Raw genomic sequence first — 23,344 nt, forward strand, 5'->3', positions numbered from 1 at the left:
CCCAAATAGCTGACACTATTTTTAGCATCAAATAGATGTGGCATAGATGATCTGTCTTCCAGAGTTGGGGTTGCTTTCCTGCTGTTGTTCTTGCATGCTGATGCTGGCAGTCATGATTTGCAGTTTGCAGTAATCGATTATCTGCTTGTATATTATTCTAAGTGATGCACCTGAAGTGTACAACTTAAATGTAGTTTGAGAATCAGTGTTAGTGGTTGTCTTTGGCTTGGACTGTAGATTGACTATTGTGCTTTGTGTTGAGATAGTACTAGTTTAATTTCGACACTATGACAGTATTTGCCAAGAGTTCAGACAATGATCATGAGAACGACGACCATACCAAAGCTGGCATGATGTAAACATCACTTTAAAAGAAGGCTAAAGGATTGTGTTATTTTTAAAGACAGATGGAAGGACAATTACAATTGAATTAGGAAATTTAATAACCAAAACAGTCCATTCTCCACAATAGATGGAGAAGGATTTGGGATTGGGCTTTGCTATGATTTGAATGTTTGGATCTTCCCCAAATTCGTATGTTGAAGTCCTATACCAAATGTGATGGTATTAGTAGCTGGGGCCTTTGGGAGGTGATTAGGTCCTGAGGGTGGAACCCTCATGAATGGGATTAGTGCCCTTATAGAAGAGGCCCAAGAGAGCTCTCTTTCCCCTTCTACTATGTGAGGATACAATGAGTAGTCTTTGACCAGGAACAGGGTCCTCACTTGACCATGCTGGCACCCTGATCTCAGACTTCCAGCCTCCAGAACTGTGATCAATAAATTTCTATTTTTTAAATATAAGTCTGAAAAAAAATTTTAAAAAATATATGTCTGTAATATTTTGTTATAGCAGCCCCAACAGATTAAGGCAGGCATGTGAAGAATCAGATGTGAAATCATTTATGGATACTGGGAAAAAAACAACATCTGATTTCTTGGAAGTGCCTAGAAGTGAAGTATTCTGTGAGTAGAATTTTGACAGTACAGGTGAAAAAGTTTCCCTTACAAGATCCCAGAATAGACCTACGTAAATATAGTCAATTTTTTTTTAATAATTTTATTTTATTAGTTGGAGGCCAATTACTTCACAACATTTCAGTGGGTTTTGTCATACATTGACACGAATCAGCCATAGAGTTACACGTATTCCCCATCCCGATCCCCCCTCCCACCTCCCTCTCCACCCGACTCCTCTGGGTCCTCCCAGTGCACCAGGACTGAGCACTCATCTCATGCATCTCACCTGGGCTAGTGATCTGTTTCACCATAGATAATATACATGCTGTTCTTTTGAAACATCCTACCCTCACCTTCTCCCACAGAGTTCAAAAGTCTGTTCTGTACTTCTGTGTCTCTTTTTCTGTTTTGCATATAGGGTTATCATTACCATCTTTCTAAATTCCATATATATGTGTTAGTATGCTGTAATGTTCTTTATTTTTCTGGCTTACTTCACCCTGTATAATGGGCTCCAGTTTCATCCATCTCATTAGAACTGATTCAAATGAATTCTTTTTAACGTCTGAGTAATATTCCATGGTGTATATGTACCACAGCTTCCTTATCCATTCATCTGCTGATGGGCATCTAGGCTGCTTCCATGTCCTGGCTATAATAAACAGTGCTGCGATGAACACTGGGGTGCACGTGTCTCTTTCAGATCTGGTTTCCTCGGTGTGTGTGCCCAGACAATATAGTCAATTTTAAGGATCCAATCTTTGACAAAGGTGCAAAGGAAATGCAACGGAGAAAAGATCGTCTTTTCTAAAAATAGTGCTGAAACAATGTGATATCACATGGAAAGAAATAAATCTAGACCTTGTATTTTCAGAAAAATTAACTAAAAATGGATTTACAGAACTAAATATTAAACACAAAACTGAAACACCTAGAAAATAACACAGGAAAAAAATCTTGCTGACTTTGGGTTTGATGATAACCTTTAGATGCAAAACCAAAGGTAGGAAAGCTATTGACTTTGGACTTTATCCCAGGTAGAAAGGAAAGCTATTTACTAATTTAAATTTTTATGAGACCACCCCAGGGGCCAAGTAGTACATAGGTTGGATAAAGTTAAGACGAGGGCAGGGAGACAAATTTGGAAACCATTGCCAAATGATCTCCAAATCTGCTGTGCTGTGCTTAGTCACTCAGTCATGTCTTACCCTTTGTGACCTCAAGGATTGTAGCCCACCAGGCTCCCCTGTCCACGGGGAATCTCCAGGCAAGAATACTAGAGTGGGTTGCCATGCCCGCCTCCAGGGGATCTTCCCAACCCAGGGATTGAACCCAGGTCTCTCGCATTGCAGGCAGATTCTTCACTGTCTGAGCCACCAGGGAAGCCCAGATAAGAGAAGGAGGTACAAGGTAATGAGCTAAACATTACTGGAACAAGATGGTTAAGTTTGCTTTTGAACATATTGAAGTGCCAGAGTCCTCAGACTGATAGTCAGGGAGAGGTCAGTCTAGTACTTGGAGGAGCACACAGGAAGAATGACAAGAGGATAGCAGAGGGCCACATAAGTAGGAGGAAGAAAAGTGAGAGTGTAGCCCTGGGAGGCAGAAGTCCAGGAGGAAGCTATTGCATTCAAGAAACTAATCAAACGCGCCTTTAGGTGGAGATAATGGTTGACTTTGATCCTGAATAAAATCCACATTATTAAATAGGGCTGTGCAGGTTTTTTGGTAAAGTCAATAATTATATCAACGCAGGGCTTCCCAGGTGGCTCAGTGGTAAATAATCTGCCTGCCAATGCAGGAGCCTTGGGTTTGGCCCCTGGGTCAGGAAGATCCCCTGGAAAAAGAAATGGCAACCCACTTCAGTATTCTTGCCTGGAGAATCCCTTGGACAGAGGAGCCCCGGGAGGCTACAGTCTATGGAGTCACAAAAGAGTAGGACACAATTTAGTAACTAAACGACAACAACAAATAGCAACTCCATGTTATTGTTGTGGAAAAATAAATCTATTGATTAATTAGTTTATTAACAAAAACCTTGTTGTTGAGCAGTTACATGATGTGTACCAGGAAATGTTTGTCATACCAGAGGAGGGAGGAATTTTACATTTTTCCTTCTTTCTTCTTGAAGAAGCGGATACTGTTTAGTAGATGGTACTGGTGAAATCTGCAAATGCTCAGTCTTCATGCTACTGACAAGCAGTAGCTAACTTGGAACCATTAAATCTTTTTATGAAAAGCCATGTTCATTGTATCTTTTGTGTATAATTTTATAACTGGAGTAAAATATTACTATAGACTGCTATTTTATCTTTTTCCTTTGGAAATATGGATTATAGCAAGAGGTACAAATCTTTAAAAAATAAGGACCAAACTACTTCAGAGAAAAAAATACTTCACTGTAATTTATTGAACATTCAATAAACATTCAACTAACTGCTAATAAAATGCCTTACTGAAAAAAATGATACCAAGCAAAATAAATTTAAGTATTTTCTTAGAAAATCATTTTAAAGTTAGCTCTATTCAGTTAGTGACTAATACAATAAAGGCAGACAAACTTTATAATTAGCTGCTTTTATATCTTTCAGTCCATATTATTAAATGATGGCAAATACTCAATACAAGTACCATGTGTAAAGAACTAGGTAACAAGAGGATAAAATCAATGACTACCCTCACATGAAATCATGTCTGAAGTTGCTTTGCTATCAAAATCTGTATTTTTAATCTGTTGTGAGCACTCAGACAAGCTTCACATATCCCCAAAAGAAACACAGTGCACAATGTGATTGCCTATTCAGCAACAGCAAGCATACATTCATAACCATTTCATTCCAGGAATTAAATTAGGTCAGCCACAGTCTTTGGCATTTCCTCCACCATGGTGTGGTAGAAAATCTCAGTGTCACAAAGAATCTTCTTGTCTTCTTCAATGTTTATGGCCACAGTTTTCCTCCCAAACTGACTCCCGCTTCCACTTCTGAACAAAAGAAAAATTATTCACCAGAACATCAGTTATCAAGTATTACATGAAGTACAAATGATATGAATTACTTGTTAACCACCAGTGGCTGTTTCTTTGCCAAGATTATACTTGGAGGGCTTCTAATCAGAGCACTAGATGCTAATCACAAAATCTAGAGAAAAAGAAAATATTACTTTTGTGGTTGTTTTAAAAGATTCATCTGGCTGCAAGATCAGATTCCATCAGGCAGCCTGAGTGTTCTTACTTATAAAGCAGACCACAGAATTGTGCTTGGGGTAGTGAAATTAAAGCCTAAGTGAGCCAAGAGCAGGTGTTAGCCTGGGACAGACGTAAACACCAGACGAAACAAAAGGAATAGGTGTGCGATCCATTTTGACACACTTTTGGAACTACAAATTGAAAATATAAATTCTGGAATGTTAACTATTGCTTAGGACTATTCTGTCCAAGGCAATAAGCACTAGCTACATGTGGTTATTTAAATTAAAACTAAATAAAATAGAAAATGTAACCCCAGTTGCATTAACTGTATTTCAGTAGACACACGTGGCCTGTCACCACTGTGTTGGGCAGCATGTGTATGGAACATTTCCCTCACTACAGAAAGTTCTACTGGACAGACTTGGTTCAGGACTTAAAACTTTTTCCGTGTGGGGGGAACCTCTAAAAAATTTGTATGGTAACCCATATTTATCACTGATTTCTGCTCAGGTCACCCCATACACTGTAACACTATTGACTGTATCACTGTAACACTATTGACTGTATCACTGTATCACTAATTATTGCCATAGCTCTCTACTAAAACAGATGACAGACCCAATCAAAAATGTCTTGGCTGGAACAACTTAAAATATCAAATAACCAGGACAAGAGGAAAACAAATAGGAAAACACTGACTTGCTCTTTATCCAAACAACATGCTGTTGCACTTAAGAGTCTGTGTCCTAAATCAGGCCAATACCATTTCTGAGCATCACCTCATCATCTATTCTTACCAACTACTACTATATTTTTTGACAAAGTTATTTTTATATTAGTAACAAGACATACTTCAATTTATTTAAGCTACTATAACTAAGCCTGGGTCAACATAAATTGCTACCAGAAAATGCCAAGAAAAATCTCAATTATACAGGAAATCATCAAGAATGCACAAGATATGAGAAACATGACTAAAAAAAAAAAAAGAAGACTTGTGTATAAGTTAAGAATGACAACCAGATCTAACAGCATTAGTGATGTCCCCTTTGAATATGAACTATATAAAGTTCAAAATCTGAACTACATTTCACATTGTTTTCCCACTGTGTTCTGATTAATCACAAATCTTTCTAAGGACAATTTAAATACCACTTTTCATGAACACATTTCCTGATTCATTTACCTGATTTCCAAGGTTGTCTGGCTGACAAAATCATACTTGAAAAAACAATACATGATTTATTTTTCCAGAATAAAAGCAAGTAATTCAGTGAAGATGACAAATACTCAACTGAGAATACAGTTTTCACAAGAAGTGGGCAGATCATAGTTCATAACCATGAACATTAGTTGTACATAAAAACATGAGGCTGAGATATGATAATATATTCAAATTCTAACTCAAAAGCAACTTCTATACAATCTTTCAGGACACAAAATTGTAATGAATTCCTATAAATCACACCGCTATCTGTGGAGTATGGTCTTTATATCCCTACATTGCTTGAGCTGACAAAGACAATGAAAAATCTTCCCCTCAAAATCAACTTTTAGTAGATAAATACCATAATGAAATTAAACTCCAGTAAGTCACTATCAAAATGTGGTTTGTACCTTATCAAGGAGTTCCCTCTTGGTAATGCCTCTTTCTTTCTGTCAGCACCTGAAAAATATTAATAAGCCTTAACTCTCAGGAGTCATTTGTTGAGTCAGGGTTTAAATTGGTAAATGTGTATGAAACCATGCATCCCTGGGTGCTATAGCAGACAGGACTTGAAAGGAAACAGTCTTATTTTGAGCAGGGGGCAAAGACAACGCAGCACTTCTCAGCTATGTTGTAATTAGATCCTGCTTCAGTTTTTTAAGGAAATAATGAGATATTAACAGTGTCTTAGGTAGCAATACCAGGGAAGAACAGATCCTGCCACACAAGAGACTGAAATCCTGACATGCGTTTTCTCAGATCCAGTCTACCCTTTGTCTTGAGTCCTTAAAAAGAACAGCCTGTGTACTGGCTGGCCCCTCATTTGTCATAGACAGCATACAATTCCTTCCTTACAGTATTTCAGAGAGGAAAATGTTAATTCAGATCAGAGTCAGAATAAAAAGTCATTTGACTTCTCACTCTTACCCCTACCATTGAAAGGAACCCATTAGAAATTCATTCTTTTAATTCTGCCAAAATACTGATATTACTGTACCAAATTTTAGAACAAAATACCCTGGAGTTAGTTACCTGCAGTTTTTCTACTATCTGGTTCGGTTGTTTTTCTCCTTGTGTTTACTCTGTTAGCTTTATTACAAGCACTAAGACACTGCAGATACTAGTTGCTGCAATTTTAGCACAGGGCTTAAATAAGAAGGTAAAAAAAAAATCCTGGCTATAATTTCTATGTACATTAATTAGAAAAAATTACTCTATTTCAAAATTATTATAAGATACAATAATATATACCTTTCAAAGATCAGCTCTTCACTAGAATTAGAAATGGATCCCTCAGGAACTTTTTGAGGACTTTAGCATATTGATTGGCATTAAGGCAGAAAGGGACACAACCTTAAAAAAGAGACAATGATGAATTATGATGACGTATCAACCATAACAGTTTTTATAATAATACTTAGAGGAATAATGTTTGAGACCAAGCGTCCCTGTCTTACTACAGAACTGAGCGAGACAGAGATTGTAGGAAACAATTGCTTTTGGCAGGGGAAAGGACAACACAGCACTTCACAGCTATATTGCAACAGTTATTCCAACCTGCCCTCTCCAAAAAAATCACATGCACACCTGAGTCCTTGTATTTGATTTCTGGTAAAACTCATGGATTTGACCTTTAATCCTTTGGCTCAATATTTTTTATCAGCTTCATCCAAAATAAGCATCTTGGTCCATTTGGGAAAGTGAAAAAAAGTTTTACTTAAAGAGTGGGTTGTGCATAGAGACTTCCTTCCAGAGACCACAGTACAGAAGGAGCGGGGAGGGAAGAAGAAGTTTACATGAAGAAATCTGACAAACTATCTCAGCCACATGATCAAGGTCAACACTAATAGTAAAACCCTTTGATAGAATGAAATGAAAATGGTATTTACCTGTGTGGTCTTCCTCCTCAAGACCCCCTAACTACAGTCTAACCTTGAGAAAAATATCAGACAAATTCCAATACAAGTGCATCATACTAACTATCTGACCAGTGCTTCTCAAAATGGTGAAGGTCACACACACACACACACACAAATGTTGGGGGGTGGGGGGAGAGGAATTTGAATAACTGGTACAGGCAAGAAGAGCTTAAGGAAACATAATTAAACGTCACGTGGTATCCTGAACAGGATCCTGGAACAGAAAAAGAACACTAGGTGAAAACTAAGGAAGCCTGAATAGATTCTGGACTTTAATTAATAATGTGTCAATGATGGTTCATTAATTTTAACAAATGCCAAACTAATGTAAGTTGTTAACAATATAGGAACCTGGGAACTCTCATCCCAATTTTCCTGTAAACTTAAAACCGTTCTAAAAAATAAAGCCTATTAAAGAAAAGTCTTAGTATCATCTCTAGATATTCATGCATGGCAACTGGCTTAAACAATTAGGATAATTATTTTCCTTCCCATACCCTAAATATCACTGGTGTAAAAATGCCCTAGGAAAAATATGCCAATACAAAGATATCCTCTCTATCAAATGTTCTCCCTCGAGTACCAGGGATGTTGTGTGTTGCCTCTTCCATCAGCTTACAGTTTTTGCATTTTATTTTGAACACTTGTTCCATACAATGCAGGCATGACAAGCTGCTCTCTGGTAGTATCCAAGTGCTAGAAGTATCTTTTGGACCTAAAAGTCAAAAGCTTAAATTATTATGTTTTGCAAATAAAGCCTCCAACACATGACTTTCAAAGCACATGGCTAAATGTTAAACTGTTTATATTTAGTTTAAAATTCTGGTCTGCAAACAGTTTTTATGCAGCACAATGTAGAATCACTTCCAAGCTGACAAGGCAGACAAATCAAACTGCTTCAAGATAAAATCCTTTTAAGCATCTCATTTTTAGATTTTTGTGCCCTTTCAAACTTGGGATCCTCAGTTCCCTACATATACCAGCTAAATAATTAAAGAACCCAAACAAACATTTTCTACATTATTCTTTTATGTACAAGGCACATAAGTAGGGAAACAAGCTCTATATTTATAGATCCATGGCAAATTGTTCTGATATGTATTCACTGATTATCATTCACTTCAAAAATAAGTATCTTTCCAATAGGAAACTTATACAGCCTTGAGTTTTTTTCCCATTGTTTTTTAATTGGCAGACTTGATTTTAATAAAGCCTATAGTTTTGTTAAGAAAAGCTTTATTTTAGAGCTAATATAGCAATAAGCTTTGAAAATAGATAGCAAGTAACAGATGTATCACGAGTGACAAAGATTTCTAATTAATTACAGAGACCGCAGTTCTCATGTTGCAAAATTGCATTTAAACTTAACAACAATAACAAAAAGGACATAGATCCTGTCTCCCATAAAAGAAAGAAAGCTTTAATTTCTTGGACTGTTGAAAGCCCAGGTGAAGTGGACTACCATGAATTTATTTTATTACAAGTCTTTCCAGTGTGCAAATTTCTGTAGCCCTTTGAGGAGGTTTGCTACAGGCACAAAGAATACAAATGGTTGGATTCATCCCTGGTTGAAGTTTTCTCTGGTGATTGACAGCTAGTAATAATTGAAAGCATTTATAAACCTTGGGGATGGTGGAACAGGTTTTTGGTAGTTATGATTTTAGAGATAAACCAAGGCTCAGAAGTGTTAAATGACTTGTTTACTATCACTCAGGTAACAGTCAATAGTTGCTAAGATTAGACCTTTAATTTTCATAATTCCACGTTCTCTTCAAAGTGGTGGAAAGGTTTTTCTGGAGAAAAACTGGGAAAAGTTCCCAAGAGGAATTTTAGAGAATAGTTTGTAAGTGAACTATGTTAACACTGTAAACACTAAGGAAATAAAAAGAAATATAAAACTCCTACAAAGCTTGACATTTGGTTTTTAAAACATACTAAGCCTACCTCACCATAAACAGCCACTGACCATAAACCTATTTTTTGGCTTTATTTCTCACCCTATAGTAATTTTCTTTCCCTTGGAGAGTGCTAATGTTTCTTCCTGTTTATAACACAATGAATATTAAAGCATGTAAGATTATACATGGGGAACAATTTCTGAGACTAAAATATAAATTTTTATTATATCAGCCTGGCTTACAGATTTGTGATTTGGTAAAATTGGTATATTATGGTCTAAAATATCTGCTTTAACTATTATTGAATAGTACGTTTCTTTGCACTGAAACTCACAATATTCATTATATTCTTAATTACTTGTCTTTTTTCAACTTAAAACTAAAATTAAAATACTTATTATCTAATAATTTATGCCAAAAATTCACATTTACTAAAAGTTAAAGTGTAAGGTTAATCATAAATAAAATTAATAAATTTCAATGTCCCAGGCACTTGATAAGAATTTAATACAACAATCCTATTAAGTGGATACAATTATTATCATTTCTACTTTAAAGAAGAGGAGATGGAGGCCCAGAAAGATTATGTAACTTGTCTACTGCCATCAAAGTGTGAAAGCTAGGTTTTGAACACAGGTGTGTCTCATTCCAGAATACCCTTCACCGCCTTAATCATTACCTATGCAATGATGTATGGCTCTCTTGCATGAATATAACCTTATCCACTGATATCAAAGTCAAATGATGGGCCATTGTGACTTAATACATATATAATATACTTTCATCATCACACAGTAAGTCAATATTCCTTGACAATTTAATACAGTCTCTTCCCTTAAATATAAGGTAAATGCCACAGCAAAGAACCTAAATATAAAACAACTTTTCAGGCCCTCTGAAAGACAAATTTGCTGTTGCTATGTTCATTCTAACAATTAAAAGAGCTCTCCGGGACTCTTTCTTTGAAATGCATATCTGAGAGGGCCAGCAGAACTGAAATGGCTTTTAAAGTGTTCTGGCCCCATTACTTACTGGTTGCATAATCTTGTGTTAGACCTTTTGGGCTTCATCAGAACACGGATTATAACACTCCCTATCTAAGAAAGGACACTGTAAATGGTTAGGAGGTTGTATAAATGTTATTCTTGCTTAGGATTGGATTATCCTTGCTTGGCCAGATAAAAAACAGGACGCCCAGTTAAGCTTCAGACAATTTACAAATACTGTTTTATATTTTTACTTTGATTTGATATCGGAGACATTTACAATAAAAATTGTGTTATCTGAAACTTAAATTTTAACTAGCCGCTTGTATTTTTATCGCTAACTCTGTCAACCCTATTCTTGCCCCCCATAGGTAGGAGGGCCTGGAGGCCCAGTTCCATTCCCCCCACTCCTACCCCTAACGGGAGAAACTAAGGCAAAGGGCAGGTTGAAGAGTGAATCTAGAGAAGGGGAAGAAAGGGGAGGGCTGGGAGGAGGAGGACTTCTCACGGGTGGGGCTGAAAGCAGAATCCGCTGACAAGCAGATTCTACCGAGCCTCCCGAACCCCCGCAACTCGCACCGCTCAGGCGGGCCAACACCCCACGCCCCCATCCCTGGGTAGGAACACAGCCGCCTTTCCACCCACCGTTGCCTGGGCGGCGGCAGCAGCAGCAGCGGGCTCTGGACTCGCTGCCACCAGTTCCTCTCAGTCGCCATCAGCAGCACCGACACCACAGAGGCCGCCGCCATGTCCCTGGAGCCTGGACGCTTGTTGATGTGCAACTGCGTCTCGGATGTGACCTAAATCTTCCCTCCAGACCGTTTAGAAGTCTCTTGTCCTCCGCTGGCCACCGTCCAGTCTGATCCAAGAAGTAGGCCAATCCGAGCGAAGCATTCGGGAGGGGGCGTCACCGCTAAAACCAATCAACGAAGAGAGCAGAGCTGCAGTGCTGGAGATGGCTGCGTGCCCCTGGGGGTCGCTGCTTCGTTCGTTCCTTCGGGTGGGATCCAACTAGGGTAGGGCCTGCTGTTCTCAGACCTTTTAGGCTGCCTGAGTGCCCCATGGATATTTCTTTTTGTGGTTTATGGGGTTCTTTTTCTCTCATGGGCTTCAGGGCGAAGAGCCCTTACATGACCCTTAATCTTATAGAGTTTTCTGAGGGGAAGAAGAAAGGGGGAATGCCTGATATAAAAGGGTGTGGGGTATGAAAAATACAACATTTTATAATGTTTCCCCAAATGTGAAAAACATGTATTTAAAACAAATCCTCCTCTTAATCGTCTCAAAATTGAAATTACAGAATTTTAAGATAAACTTGTTTTTTCTGTAATGTCACATTTAAAAAATTGAGATATAATTGACACATAGCATTGTATAAGTTTAAGTTGTACAACCTATTGATCTGATAACTTTATGTATTGCAATATGATTACTGTCATAGGATTAGCCAACACCTCTTTCATGTCACATAATTATGATTTCTTTTTTGATGGGACATTTAAGATCTACTTTCCTAGCAACTTTGAAGTACATGATACAGTATTGTTGACTATAATCACTAATGCAGTGCATTAGATCTCTAGAACTTACTAGTTTTCTAGTTGCAAGTTTGTAGACTATTTTTACAGCAATAATGAGTATAAGATAGAGCTTAACCCTTCCCCCACTTAAAAAAATCAGGTTATACTCTTACTATTGAGATTTAAGAGTTCTTGTATTTTAACAGTCCTTTTTTAAAAAGAGTTCTTTGTATGGTTTAGATAATAGCCCCCACTTTTTTTTAACAGAGAGTTATATTTTTCATACATATTTTCTATCAACCCATAACTTCTCCTTTTATTCTCTTAATAGTTATCTTTCACACAGCAGAAAAGCTTCATTTTAATGAAGTCTATCTTATCAAGTTTTTCTTTCATGGTACATACCTTAGGTATTGTACCTAGAAAGTCTTCACCAAATCCTGGGTTATCTAGATTTTCTCCTATGTTATGTTGTTGTTTGTTGTTCATTTGCTAAGTCATGTCCGACTCTTTGCAATCCCATGGACTACAGTACACCTGGCTTCCCTGACCTTCACCGTCTCCTGGAGTTAGCTCAAACTCATGTCCACTGAGTCGGTGATGCTATCCAACCATCTCATCCTCTGCTGCCCGCTTCTCCTGCACTCAGTCTTTCCCAGCGTCAGGGTCTTTTCCAACGAGTCGGGTCTTTGAATCAGGTGGCCAAAGTATTGGAGCTCCAGTTTCAGCATCAGCCATTTCAATGAATATTCAGGGTTGATTTCCTTTCAGATTTACTAGTTTGATTTCCTTGCTGTCCAGGGGACTCTCAAACATCTTCTCCAGCACCACAATTTGAAAGCATCAATTCTTTGGTGCTGAGCCTTCTTTATGGTCCAACTCTCATATTCGTATATGACTACTGGTATGACTACCATACATAGCTGTGACTATACGGACCTTAGTTGGCAAAGTGATGTCTCTGCTTTTTAATACACTGTCTAGGTTTGTCATAGCTTTCCTTCCAAGGAGCAAGCATCTTTGAATTTCACGGCTGTTGTCACCATCCACAGTAATTTGGGAACCCAAGAAAATAAAATCTGCCACTGTTTCCACTTTCCCCCCTTCTATTTATCATTAAGTGATGGGATGGGATGCCATGATCTTAATTTTTTGAACATTGAGTTTTAAGCCAGCTTTCTCGCTGTCCTCTTTCACCTTCATCAAGAGGCTGTTTATTTCCTCTTCAATTTCTGCCATTAGAGTGGTATCATCTGTATATCTGAGGTTGTTAATATTTCTCCTAGCACTCTTGATTCCAGCTTGTCATTCATCTAACCTGGTATTTTGCACAATATACTCTGCAAAGAAGTTAAATTAGTAGGGTGATAATATACAGCCTTGATGTACTCCTTTCCCAATTTTGAACCAGGCTGTTGTTGTTCCATGTCCAGTTCTAACTGTTGCTTCTTGACCTGCATACAGGTTTCTCAGGAGACAAGTAAGGTGGTCTGGTATTCCCATCTTTAAGAATTTTCCAGTTTGTTTCCACGAAGCAGAAGTACATGTTTTTCTGGAATTCCCTTGCTTTCTCTATGGCCCAGTGAATGTTGCCAATTTGATCTCTGGTTTCTCTGTCTTTTCTAAATCCAGCTTGTACATCTGGAAGTTCTCAGTTCATGTACTGTTGAAGGCTAGCTTGAAGGATTTTGAACTTTACCTTGCTAGCATGTGAAATGAGTGCAGATACATGGTAGTTTGAACATTCTTTGGCATTGCCCTTCTTTGGGATTGGAATGAAAACTGTCATGGGAATTTTATTGTTTGGTGTTTTACATTTAGGTCAGTGATTCATTTTGAGTTAATTTTCTGAGGGGGAAAAATTGTTCCATATAACAATTGTTTTCATTTTGTTTTAATTATGTATATTTATGTCTGCTGTATCATGAGGTAAAATTTATATCATGCTATGGTTTGTAGTCTAAGAAGTTTGAAGAGCTTTGCTGTAGTCAGTGGTGCTCACTGTGTGGTCCCAGGACCAGCAGCATCAGTAATCCTGGGTATGTGTTAGAAATGCACATTCTCAGATCTTATCCCACACTACTGAATCAGAATCCCTGGAGGCAAGGACTAGGAGTTTGTATATTAAAAAATTCATCTATATTTCCAGGTGATTCTGCTAGTTTGAGAACCACTGATTTAGACTAAACCAGGTACCTCACCTCACTTGTGGCACCCAGGGTGGATCCTTTGACTTTCTCTTCATTGTCAGAGGCATTGCTGACAATCCACCAAAAGGGAGGTAGAATCTACTTTGGTAGTGCTTGGAGGATGATTTGTCTTCTAAGCTCAGGCAAATCCTTACCTGAAAGCAGAGAATGGTCTAGATTCATATGTTTAGTGATACACACTTTGGTTCTTATACCAACAGCATCTACAAAATGAGACCAAAGCCATACAGGGTTACTGTGGAGTTTAAATGATGTTTGTTAAATGCCTGCCATCATACCAGGTGGCACAGAACAGTCACTTACTATATGGTGGTGATAGCTGCTGTAATTGACACTGCCTATCGCAACTGGTAAAGAATCCGCTTGCAATGCAGGAGATCCCAGTTTGATTCCTGGCTTGGGAATATTCCCCAGAGAAGGGATAGGCTACCTACTCCAGTATTCATGGGCTTCCCTGGTGGCTCAGATGGTAAAGAATCTGCCTGCAATACAGGAGACCTGGGCTTGACCCCTGGGTTGGGAAGATCCCTGGAGGAGGGCATGGCAACCCACTCCAGTGTTTTTGCCTGGAGAATCTCTATGGACAGAGGAGCCTGGTGGGCTACAGTTCATGGGATTGCAAAGAGTCAGATACGACTGAGCGACTAAGCACATCGCAACCTTCGGCATATAATTGATATTCAGTAGATGTGACTGATTATTAATTTGTTCAGTACAGAGGAAGGCAGACTATTCTGACTTGCTCCTTGATTTTCCCATACATTTCTTGGAGCCCCTTTTTTTCCGGGAGGGGGGGGTTAGAACACCAGAGTGGGTTGCCATTCTCTTCTCCAGGAGATCTTCCTGACCCAGGGATCGAACCCAGGTCTCCCCATCTGTAGGCAGACGCTTTACTGTCTGAGCCACCAGGGAAATCATTAAAGCAATGTAATTTGTCAGCAACAAGAGATAAATCATAATTAGGATAGATAAAAAGAGGCACAGAATGGAGGAGGGCTGTGGAGGAGAGAAGACAGGAAGCCTGTCCATATTCACAAGAAAAATGGAGATAATGACTGTTTTCTTGAAGGAACAGGGAGATATGGGCTATTGAAAGCTATGCTCGTTTCTGCTTAGTTATATGATTTCAGAACTGCAAAAGGGACCTTGGGGATCACAGACCTACTCCCTTATGGCCCAGGTAGAGTAGCTGAGGCCCCAGAGAGAGTGTGTGTTAAAGATGAGGGGACAGAACTGGTTTCTGAGGATAGACACTGCCTGTCACATCTTGCCGTAAGTCAGCCATTCGTCCCCATGGAAACCCTGAAGATTGTGAAGGTACAGATGTGGGAAGGAGAGCTACCTTAGGAGTGTGATTTCTTTCTTTCCTTTTTCTTTCTTTTTTCTCTCATTCCTATTCATAAGCTTCTCCTTATTCTTCCCTTCTCCCTTCGCTTCCATCTGTGATTAAGAACCTGACTTAACCCAAGAAGCTGAGGTCACTGAATCTGCAAATTTTAGAAAGTCCCACATTATCAGTCTCCTCAGCAATATGTTGCTTTCTAGGGACCAGTTCACAGTTGGCTCTGATACTATTACTACCAACAGGAAAGACTTCATCTGGTTCCTCAAAACTACTTGTCATCCTGGAAGAGCCAGAAACTACTGTGGAAACACAACCCAAAGCTATATTACTCCTTTGGGTCTTTAAACCCTCTCTGAATTTCTTGCAAGGGGTTGCTATGAAAATGGTTGCTTTACTTGTGCAGGCAAAGTACAAAGAGCCCAATCATAAGAGGGAAGAACCTCTGCACAAATTTCACTTTGAAGGTGGCTTAACACCGTCTCAAAACCACAGCCCACAACTGTTAGCAGAAAGCATTGAAGAACATCTCCAAACGCCAGGGTTGAGGGGCTATTCCTAGAAATTTCATCCAAGGTGTTTGGGGTTTGGCTTTTTACATAAAAAAGAGGAAACCTGAACTTTCCAGAATTGGCTCAGAACCTGTGGGTGATCCTGGCACTCTCGCGGCCGGGTCCCGCCTTTTAAGAATGGACTGGGGGGACAACCTGGCCAGATTTGCATTTGCTCAGGCTTTTCACGTGGGCTTCTTAATTCGGTTACTTCGTCTGTCAGGTAGTATCTGGAGCCACCTAATGAAGCCCTGAGACGGCATCTACCACTGGATAGTTGCGGAGCAGACGCTCATGCGGCTGACAGGTAGGATTCGCAAGGACGCTGTGCCAGAGCCTTTCCTGGAGGGAGCGCTGGCGCGCCTGACTGTTGGCTGGTGCAGCGCTGGCGAGCTGCACAAAGGAAAAGGCCCACAAGGTGGAGTCACTCGTACGTAACCCACCTGCCGAGCCCAGCGGCCGCACAGCCCGCGCTCCCGGCTCCAAATGCGAGTGTGTCCAGTTGACGCAGATAACTGAACGAGACAACCCCTTAACAGGGGGAAACAAACTCTAGCCACCCCTGGATCCCCGGAGTCACGAGATGGGACGGTCAACTGTACCTCATACAGCCTTTCTCCCAGAGGACCGGCAGACGGCCGCAGAACTTCCTGCCAGTCCCTTTCTTGCCTGGGCTTCGCCACAGATACCAGGCGAGGGGGCGGGGTGTAGGATGGGGGTGGGGGTAGGGTGGGATACCAAACTAAAGTTGCTGTCTCCTCTCCCCGACACGTGGAGGACAGATCTTGAATCGCCCCCAGTCTTAAGGGACGATTCAAGATAGGTTCCTAGTGGCTCAGACAGTAAGGAATCTGTCTGCAAGGCAAGAGACCTGGGTTCCACCCTCCGATCAGGAAGATCCCCTGGAGAAGGAAATGGCAACCCACTCCAGTATTCTTTCCTGGAGAATGCTATGAACAGAGGAGCCTGGTGGCTTACAGTCCGTGGGGTTGCAGAGTCGGACACCAATGAGCAACTAACACTTAGGGGAGCTGGCACATCATTCCCCTGAATAAGGACACGCGCGTGCGCACCTCTCGGGGAGCGTCGGGCACCGCCCCCCGGGCGGGGAAAGGTGCGCGCGGAGGCGGGAAGCTCTGCGACGCGCTGTGAGGCGGCGTAGGCGGCGCGGAGCACGCCTCCAGGTCTCTCAGCACCTCAACTCCTCAGTTCTCCGCAACAGCCGAGTCCGCGCGCCGAGTCCACAAGAGGACTGACAGAGTATACTTCATCCCGACCCTCCCAGGAGGCAGAGCCAAAGATCGGACCTCAGATCCAGAAACCTGTTCACCCTCCTCGACCCAGGAAGCCAGAAGCAGGGTTACGGCGAGATTGGGGCGACGTGCTCTCTTCTCTCCCTCGGAACTGCTACTTTTCTGTCTCCCAACGGCAGTCGTCGCGTTGGGAGAGCTGCTCAACCGACTCTTTAAATTTACCCCCTGCGGGGCGTGGCTGACGTCCTCTAGCCGCGCGGCGGTGGAGAGTTGGCCTTGACTGGGAGTGACTCTCGTTTTGTGCCTTAGGAGAGCGAGAGAGTGTGAGGGCCGAACATCCTTTGGAGGAGGTGCCTTTAAATAATCATCCATAGCAGCGATAGCAGCTTTGTGTTGCTTTGTTTTGTTTATACCGAGTGGTTTTTCGGTGAAATGCTGTTTTGGTTAAAAGAAGAAATGGCCCCTCAGGAGTTCACACGGCGACTGGCCACAGTGATCACTCATGTCGGTAAATGACGCTTTTTTAAAATCATGCCTTTTATTAATGGAGGGTGGGGGCGTTGTCTGGGGCCTGGTCTCCCCCGACCCCTCACAGCAGCCCTAGGATGGCCTTGGGTGTGGACCTCGCTGCCTTGGGTGCTGCTCTGTAACCGGCATCCCTGGAGCGCAGCGCTCGCAGCCCTCGGGTCCGCCGCGTCTGGCGGGGCCGGGGTAGGCTGTGGGGCAGGTGTCTTAACCAGGCAATTGCCAAGTCTGTTGAACCCTACACCGAGGGCTCCCTGGAGGTTAGGATCTGTTACCCGCTGCTGATCGCGGGCAAGGGTGGCGAGTTGTGTCGTAATTGACGCAACTAGAAAGGAGAGGGAACAGGAGGAAGGGAGGCCGGTGCTTTCTAGCAGAAACTGCTGCTAAGACACTGGGGTACGGGGTGCCGAGGTGCGGGCCACAGTAGAGGGCCTCTGCGCAGTCCTGCTCCCTGGCCTGTCCCGTGGAAGTGCTGCCTGGAGGTGTCGCCCCATCCCTGGTGAAACCCACTCAGAAATCTCTGCAAGCCTCGAGAGACTGAGCAGTTTTAATCCTCTTCCATGAGTTAAAAAAGGGGAGCAAAACATGCATGCCTTCTTCCTGAAATAAGGGTTATGGTGGAAAGACAGGACATTGAGACGGTGGCAAGGTTAATTCTTTTTATCATTCCCCTCACCCCTGTGTCTTTCCTGGACCTCCTTAAATAGAAAACGCATTCAGGTTCAGATCTTTTGAATGTAGCTGACTAGAATTATCCTGATCATTTTCTCTGTTGCTCACTGCACTTTGAGGTCCTTCTGTGAATGCAAATCAGTTTTCATTGATAAAGTCAGTAAGTTTTCAATCTCATTGTTCCACCCATTTGTTAAAACTGCGTTCTTGGTATTTATGTGATAAATACTGCTTCAATTACCCATCAGTGCTCTTTGAGCACCCTAGGTCAATGTGTTTAGTACAATAATGATACATACATTATTCATACTTATGGAATGATACACATGTGGGGATATACTTTGGAAAATGATTTATGGATACATGGGGAGGCTCAGTTTTGATGATTCAGTTTTAAAACTGTTTCTGGTGCCCAGTGTGGCCACTGAACTGGATTTTAAGACAAAAGGTCAGTAGAATTCTACCAGGAAAGACTGAATGTGAAATACTGCTGAAGGCAGGATAAAATAAAACAGAACTTCGAGTCTGAAATATACTGAATGGTGAGATGATTGTGCTAATACCAACAGGGAAAGAGCAGTGAACTGGGGGTACGACTGTCTGGATTTGAATCCTGCCCTAGAAAAGTCATTCAACTTCAGACTGGAAAAATGGGAATTTTAATAATCCTTCCCACCCAACTCAAAGTCTGCTTGTAAGATAATGTGGGTGAAAACACCATCTAACCTGTGACTGTGTTATTGGTCCTATTCTTGGACCCTCTGCCACTAAAGATACTGGGCAGATCACTGGGCCTCTTTCAGGGTGAAGCTTCCCATCAGTTAAACGAGGAGGTAGATGTGGACAATTATTCTCATCTGTTTCTCTGGATGTAGGATCTTCTTGAAGATATGGTAGGCAATATATTCCTTGGCTGACACCAGGCTGCCTGTTGGGCCCAGACTATGGTATTTTCTTCTCCACCTTGCTCCCTCCCTCTTTCCATAGTCAGCTCTATGTAGGATACAGACATGAATTTGTTGTAGTTTATGCCCTCAAAGAACTTCTAATGACCCCTGGCATTTGTGTGCTTTGCAGCATTTCGTCTCTTCCTGTGTAATCCCACAAACCTGTGAAGTAGGTGGGGTATACATTATCACTCCCATCTTACAGTAAAGCAATTGAGACTTAGGAGGTTCATTATTTAAGGTTTCAAAAGGTTAACCAGTGGCAGGCTTAGGACTAGAAGGTACTTTTCAGATGTTCTGTTTGAGGATCTTACTGAGGGGTTCTCTAACCCTGAAGCTACCCTGGCCTTCATGGAGAACTGAACTGTGTAGCTAGTAAAACTTCTCATAGACGAGATTGGCTCTATTTTTTTTTTTCCTTCTTCCATTTTTATTGATATGTAATTAACATAGTAAGCACTGTATAAGTTTGGGATGTATAATGATTTGACTTAAACACAGCATGAAACTATTACCACAATAAGTCTAGTGAATATCCATCATCTCATTGAGATACAACATTGTGTGCTAAGTTGCTTCAGTCATGTCCGACTCTCTCCAAGGCTACAGACTGTAGCCCGCCAGGCTCCTCTGTCCATGGGATTCTCCAGGCAAGAGTACTGGAGTGGGTTGCCATGGCCTCCTTCAGAGATGCAACATTAAATAAATAGAAAAAACTTTTTTATTACTTGTCATGAGAACTCTTAGAATTTATTCTCTTAACAGCTTTCATATATAACATACAGCAACCTTAATTATATTTATCATGTTATACATTATATCCCTAGTACTTATTTCTCTTATAACTGGAAGTTTATACTTTTTGACTCCCTTCATCCAGTTCCCATTTCCCCCTACCCTCTTCCTCTGGTAAACACAGATCTGATCTCTTTTTCTACAAGTTTGTGTTTTGAAGTATAAGATTGGTTCTGCATTTGACTTCGGGCATTTCCTTGGTGAACAGCCTCTGAGAGGGAGTGATCATGAATTGGGCAAGGATTGAGAAGTGCTTGGAGCAAGATGTAGAACATTTCCTGGTCCTGTCCTACCCACTCAACTGGGCAATAGTGCTGTGCTTTCATATTAATTCAGCCACTTCTGCCTCTCAGTCAGTTCCTCCTCTAGCTGGGGTTTCTGCTCTTTCCACAGTCCTTTAGATTTGACAGTTCAGGTCTGGGGCCTGATGATTCAGTTTCTGAAATATCTCATGAGTCTCTTTCCTTTGTCTATTCCACTGCTACCTGCTGTGACCTGCTTCAGAATGTCATTTCCTCCTGACTAACCCTTGTGGAAGCCTCCTGCCTTTCTTGTGTTTGCCTCTAATCTATACCAGGAATAAAAACAACAGCAAAGCCACACACACACACACACACACACACACACACACACACACACACACACACCACTGTGTATTCTAGAACCTTTAATGATACCCATACATAGTCATTGTCTGTAGCCTGGAGTACAAGCTCTGTACTATTTGGCATCCTTCCTGTCTTACTCCCCAATACCTGCTATTTCTACACCTATGGTTGCTTAACTCAGGCTCTTCTGTTCTTCAGCTTTGTTCCACTGTATTTTTCTATCCTGTTCCCATCTTCTAAACTTTTGCTTCTGCTTTCCCACCACCTTGAGTGACCTCCTAATGTTTATTCTCACATGAATAGTATACACCTTTCAGTCCTGAATCAATGTCGCTTTCTCTGATCCTGATATCAGGACATAGTGATTCCTGCTTTTGAATTTGAAGTAGGTTTTGTTCCACCCACATGACATCTCTCATACTCTCCCTTGTATTATGGTTAGTTGGTTATTCATGTGTGTATCTCTGCTCCTAGACTCTTCATTACTTATCCATGTGGCCTAGACACTCACCTAACACAGGACTTCCCTCTAAGGAGGTACAGAATAAATGTTTACTGAATAAATGAGTGATTTGTTGTGCCTTGAACTGGACTTTGAGTACTTAGTAATGCCAGGCAATTTTTACACTTTTAAGAACAGCTTGGAAGTATTTGTAAATAACTCTTTGTCTCCTAAACCCGATTTTTCAGGTAGACATGAAGTCCTTCAAGTGTTCTTCATATGATGTGGTTCTCTGTGGGATCTCTTTCTTTGGATTTTGTTAGTTTGTCAGGGAACCTAATAAAAATATGCACTCCACATGTGAACAGTGTCCAAGTGTGTTTTTACCCATGTAGGGCACAAAAGAGGACCATCCTCTCACCTTTACTCTGGACTGTATAGTCACATTGGTTCAGTTACAGAATTTCAGAATCAGAAGTGTTATATGATTTTCTCCATCCCATCCCTTTCAAGTCTTTAATCTTCTCTGTAACTTTTACTGTACTGCTATTTATATGCAAAGGTGCTGCCTAGGAAATCATGAACTTTCTCTTAATGCATCTCACATTGCTCTAGAACTTTGATAGACAGGGCACATGTGGTTAACACAGAGCTTCTATTCAGTGGAAACCCTTAGTCATCCAGCTGATCAGTGTTGGTAATGCCCCATGCAGGTTTCACATTTCTAGTTCAGGTCACTCTCCACCTTGTCATCTCATATTAGAAGTAATTATTTTTACCTGACTTTATCATTGTTCTAAAATAATTTTATGTTTGTCCATGCCCAATTAAACCGTGAAGCAGAAGGGACTATCCTTTGAGATATGCTTATATAATTGGAGATTGGGTTGGTGGCTGTTTTAGTGATAAAAGCTGTAGGATTTTTATTTATAACCCAGGTTGCTACGTTTAGGACACTACTGGCATTAGTAATAGGCAACCAGAAGAATACTAAACTAAGAAATTCAGCTCACAATTCTTTATTCTATACAATGGAATAGTGGCTGAATGCCTCAGATTATGTCTCAGCTAAAGTTGGTGCTGAGGGAAGAGTCTAATGAGCAGAGTATCTGCTGTTCAGATGGGATTACCTGCTGTGAGGACAACTAGACATGCTGGAGTAGTGACTTCACCTATGCTAAAAGTGAATTAACTGGATCTGAGCCATTTTTCTGTTAAGCTCTCTAGACACTGTGCCTGGGGCTTATGGACTAAAACTGTTTGCACCCTAAAAAAAAAATTGACAACTAAATTGCAAAATAAAATTTAAGAAAGAAATGTGTTAATGCTCACAATAAAATAATATTTTCTTACATTAAAAGCAGTGCATATTTGGAATGCCACTGCTGGAATGCCAGTGTGAAGAACCCCATGGATCCATTTCCCAGTGATACATCTGTAACATCTGATGAAAATTGTAAAATAAATAACCTTTTAAAGTCTCTGGAAGTTGTACTAAGGGCATATAGAATATGAAAAAAAAAAAAAAAAGTCAAGGAAATCTACTAAATCTTGGTAAAAACAGTGAGTATGTGGTACTTGAGCTGCGATCTGCTCCCTCTCAGCTCAGTATAAAGGAAGCTCCACTCTTGATTGGGTCATGGCCAAGAAGACAAGGCTTCTTCTCCCCTCAGCTCTCAATGAAGAGATTTAGTATTTTACCAGGAGGGGCAAGGTGTCAGCATTTCTTATATTCTCCAACTGTAGGTTGCAGAGGCTCAGTTCTTGGTGAGTGTGACTGAAAGGTTACGGTCTACTTTCCCACCCCGTCCTCATAAGATGAAATCTCTAACCCACATGTGCCTTTCACCTGCTTTGCTTTGTATTCCAAGAAATGGTATGGACCTAACAGAAGCAGAAGATATTAAAAAGTGGCAAGAATACATAGAATAACTATACAAAAAAGATCTTCATGACACAGATAACCATGATGGTGTATTCACTCACCTAGAGACAGACATCCTGGAATGCAATGTAAAGTGGGCCTTAGGAAGCATCACTATGAACAAAGCTAGTGGAGTGATGGAATTCCAGTTTAGCTATTTCAAATCCTAAAAGATGATGCTGTGAAAGTGCTGTACTAAGTATGCCAGCAAATCTGGAAAACTCAGCAGTGGTCATAGGACTGGAAAAGGCCAGTTTTCATTCCAATCCCAAAGAAAGGGAATGTCAAAGAATGTTCAAACTACCACACAATTGCACTCATCTCACAGGCTAGCAAAGTAATGCTCAAAATTCTCCGAAGCCAGGCTTCAACAATACATGAACCGTGAACTTCCAG

At 40.8% G+C, this 23,344-nt stretch overlaps 1 protein-coding gene, 1 long non-coding RNA gene and 3 other non-coding genes across 12 annotated transcripts in view; 1 reads left to right on the forward strand and 4 right to left on the reverse strand.

The window, feature by feature from the left end:
- Positions 1 to 1,298: 1,298 nt before the first annotated feature.
- Positions 1,299 to 10,988, reverse strand: LOC136173476 (uncharacterized). Its single transcript, XR_010664241.1, has 4 exons — positions 10,805 to 10,988; positions 6,608 to 6,709; positions 5,767 to 5,815; positions 1,299 to 3,942 (listed from the first exon to the last, which is right to left on the reverse strand). It is a non-coding gene; the product is annotated as an uncharacterized lncRNA (long non-coding RNA).
- Positions 5,883 to 6,006, reverse strand: LOC136173867 (small nucleolar RNA SNORA63). Its single transcript, XR_010664338.1, has one exon. It is a non-coding gene; the product is annotated as a small nucleolar RNA SNORA63 (small nucleolar RNA).
- On the reverse strand, positions 6,343 to 6,517 carry LOC136173908 (small nucleolar RNA SNORA81). The gene has a single exon (XR_010664371.1). It is a non-coding gene; the product is annotated as a small nucleolar RNA SNORA81 (small nucleolar RNA).
- Positions 6,785 to 6,915, reverse strand: LOC136173868 (small nucleolar RNA SNORA63). The gene has a single exon (XR_010664339.1). It is a non-coding gene; the product is annotated as a small nucleolar RNA SNORA63 (small nucleolar RNA).
- Positions 10,989 to 17,147: 6,159 nt separating the features above from the next.
- Positions 17,148 to 23,344, forward strand: part of MCF2L2 (MCF.2 cell line derived transforming sequence-like 2) — a 272,578-nt gene continuing 266,381 nt past the window's right edge. For all 8 annotated transcript variants that reach the window (XR_010664264.1, XM_065943474.1, XM_065943477.1 and 5 more), the window contains exon 1: positions 17,148 to 17,543. Coding sequence is in view for 7 of the 8 variants with exons in the window: in XM_065943474.1 (XP_065799546.1) it covers positions 17,468 to 17,543 (76 nt within the window). In the remaining variant the exon portion in view is untranslated. The remainder of the gene's footprint in view (positions 17,544 to 23,344) is intronic.

The sequence above is a fragment of the Muntiacus reevesi genome, chromosome 8, assembly GCF_963930625.1.
Source record: "Muntiacus reevesi chromosome 8, mMunRee1.1, whole genome shotgun sequence".
NCBI classification, from domain to species: Eukaryota; Metazoa; Chordata; class Mammalia; order Artiodactyla; family Cervidae; genus Muntiacus; species Muntiacus reevesi.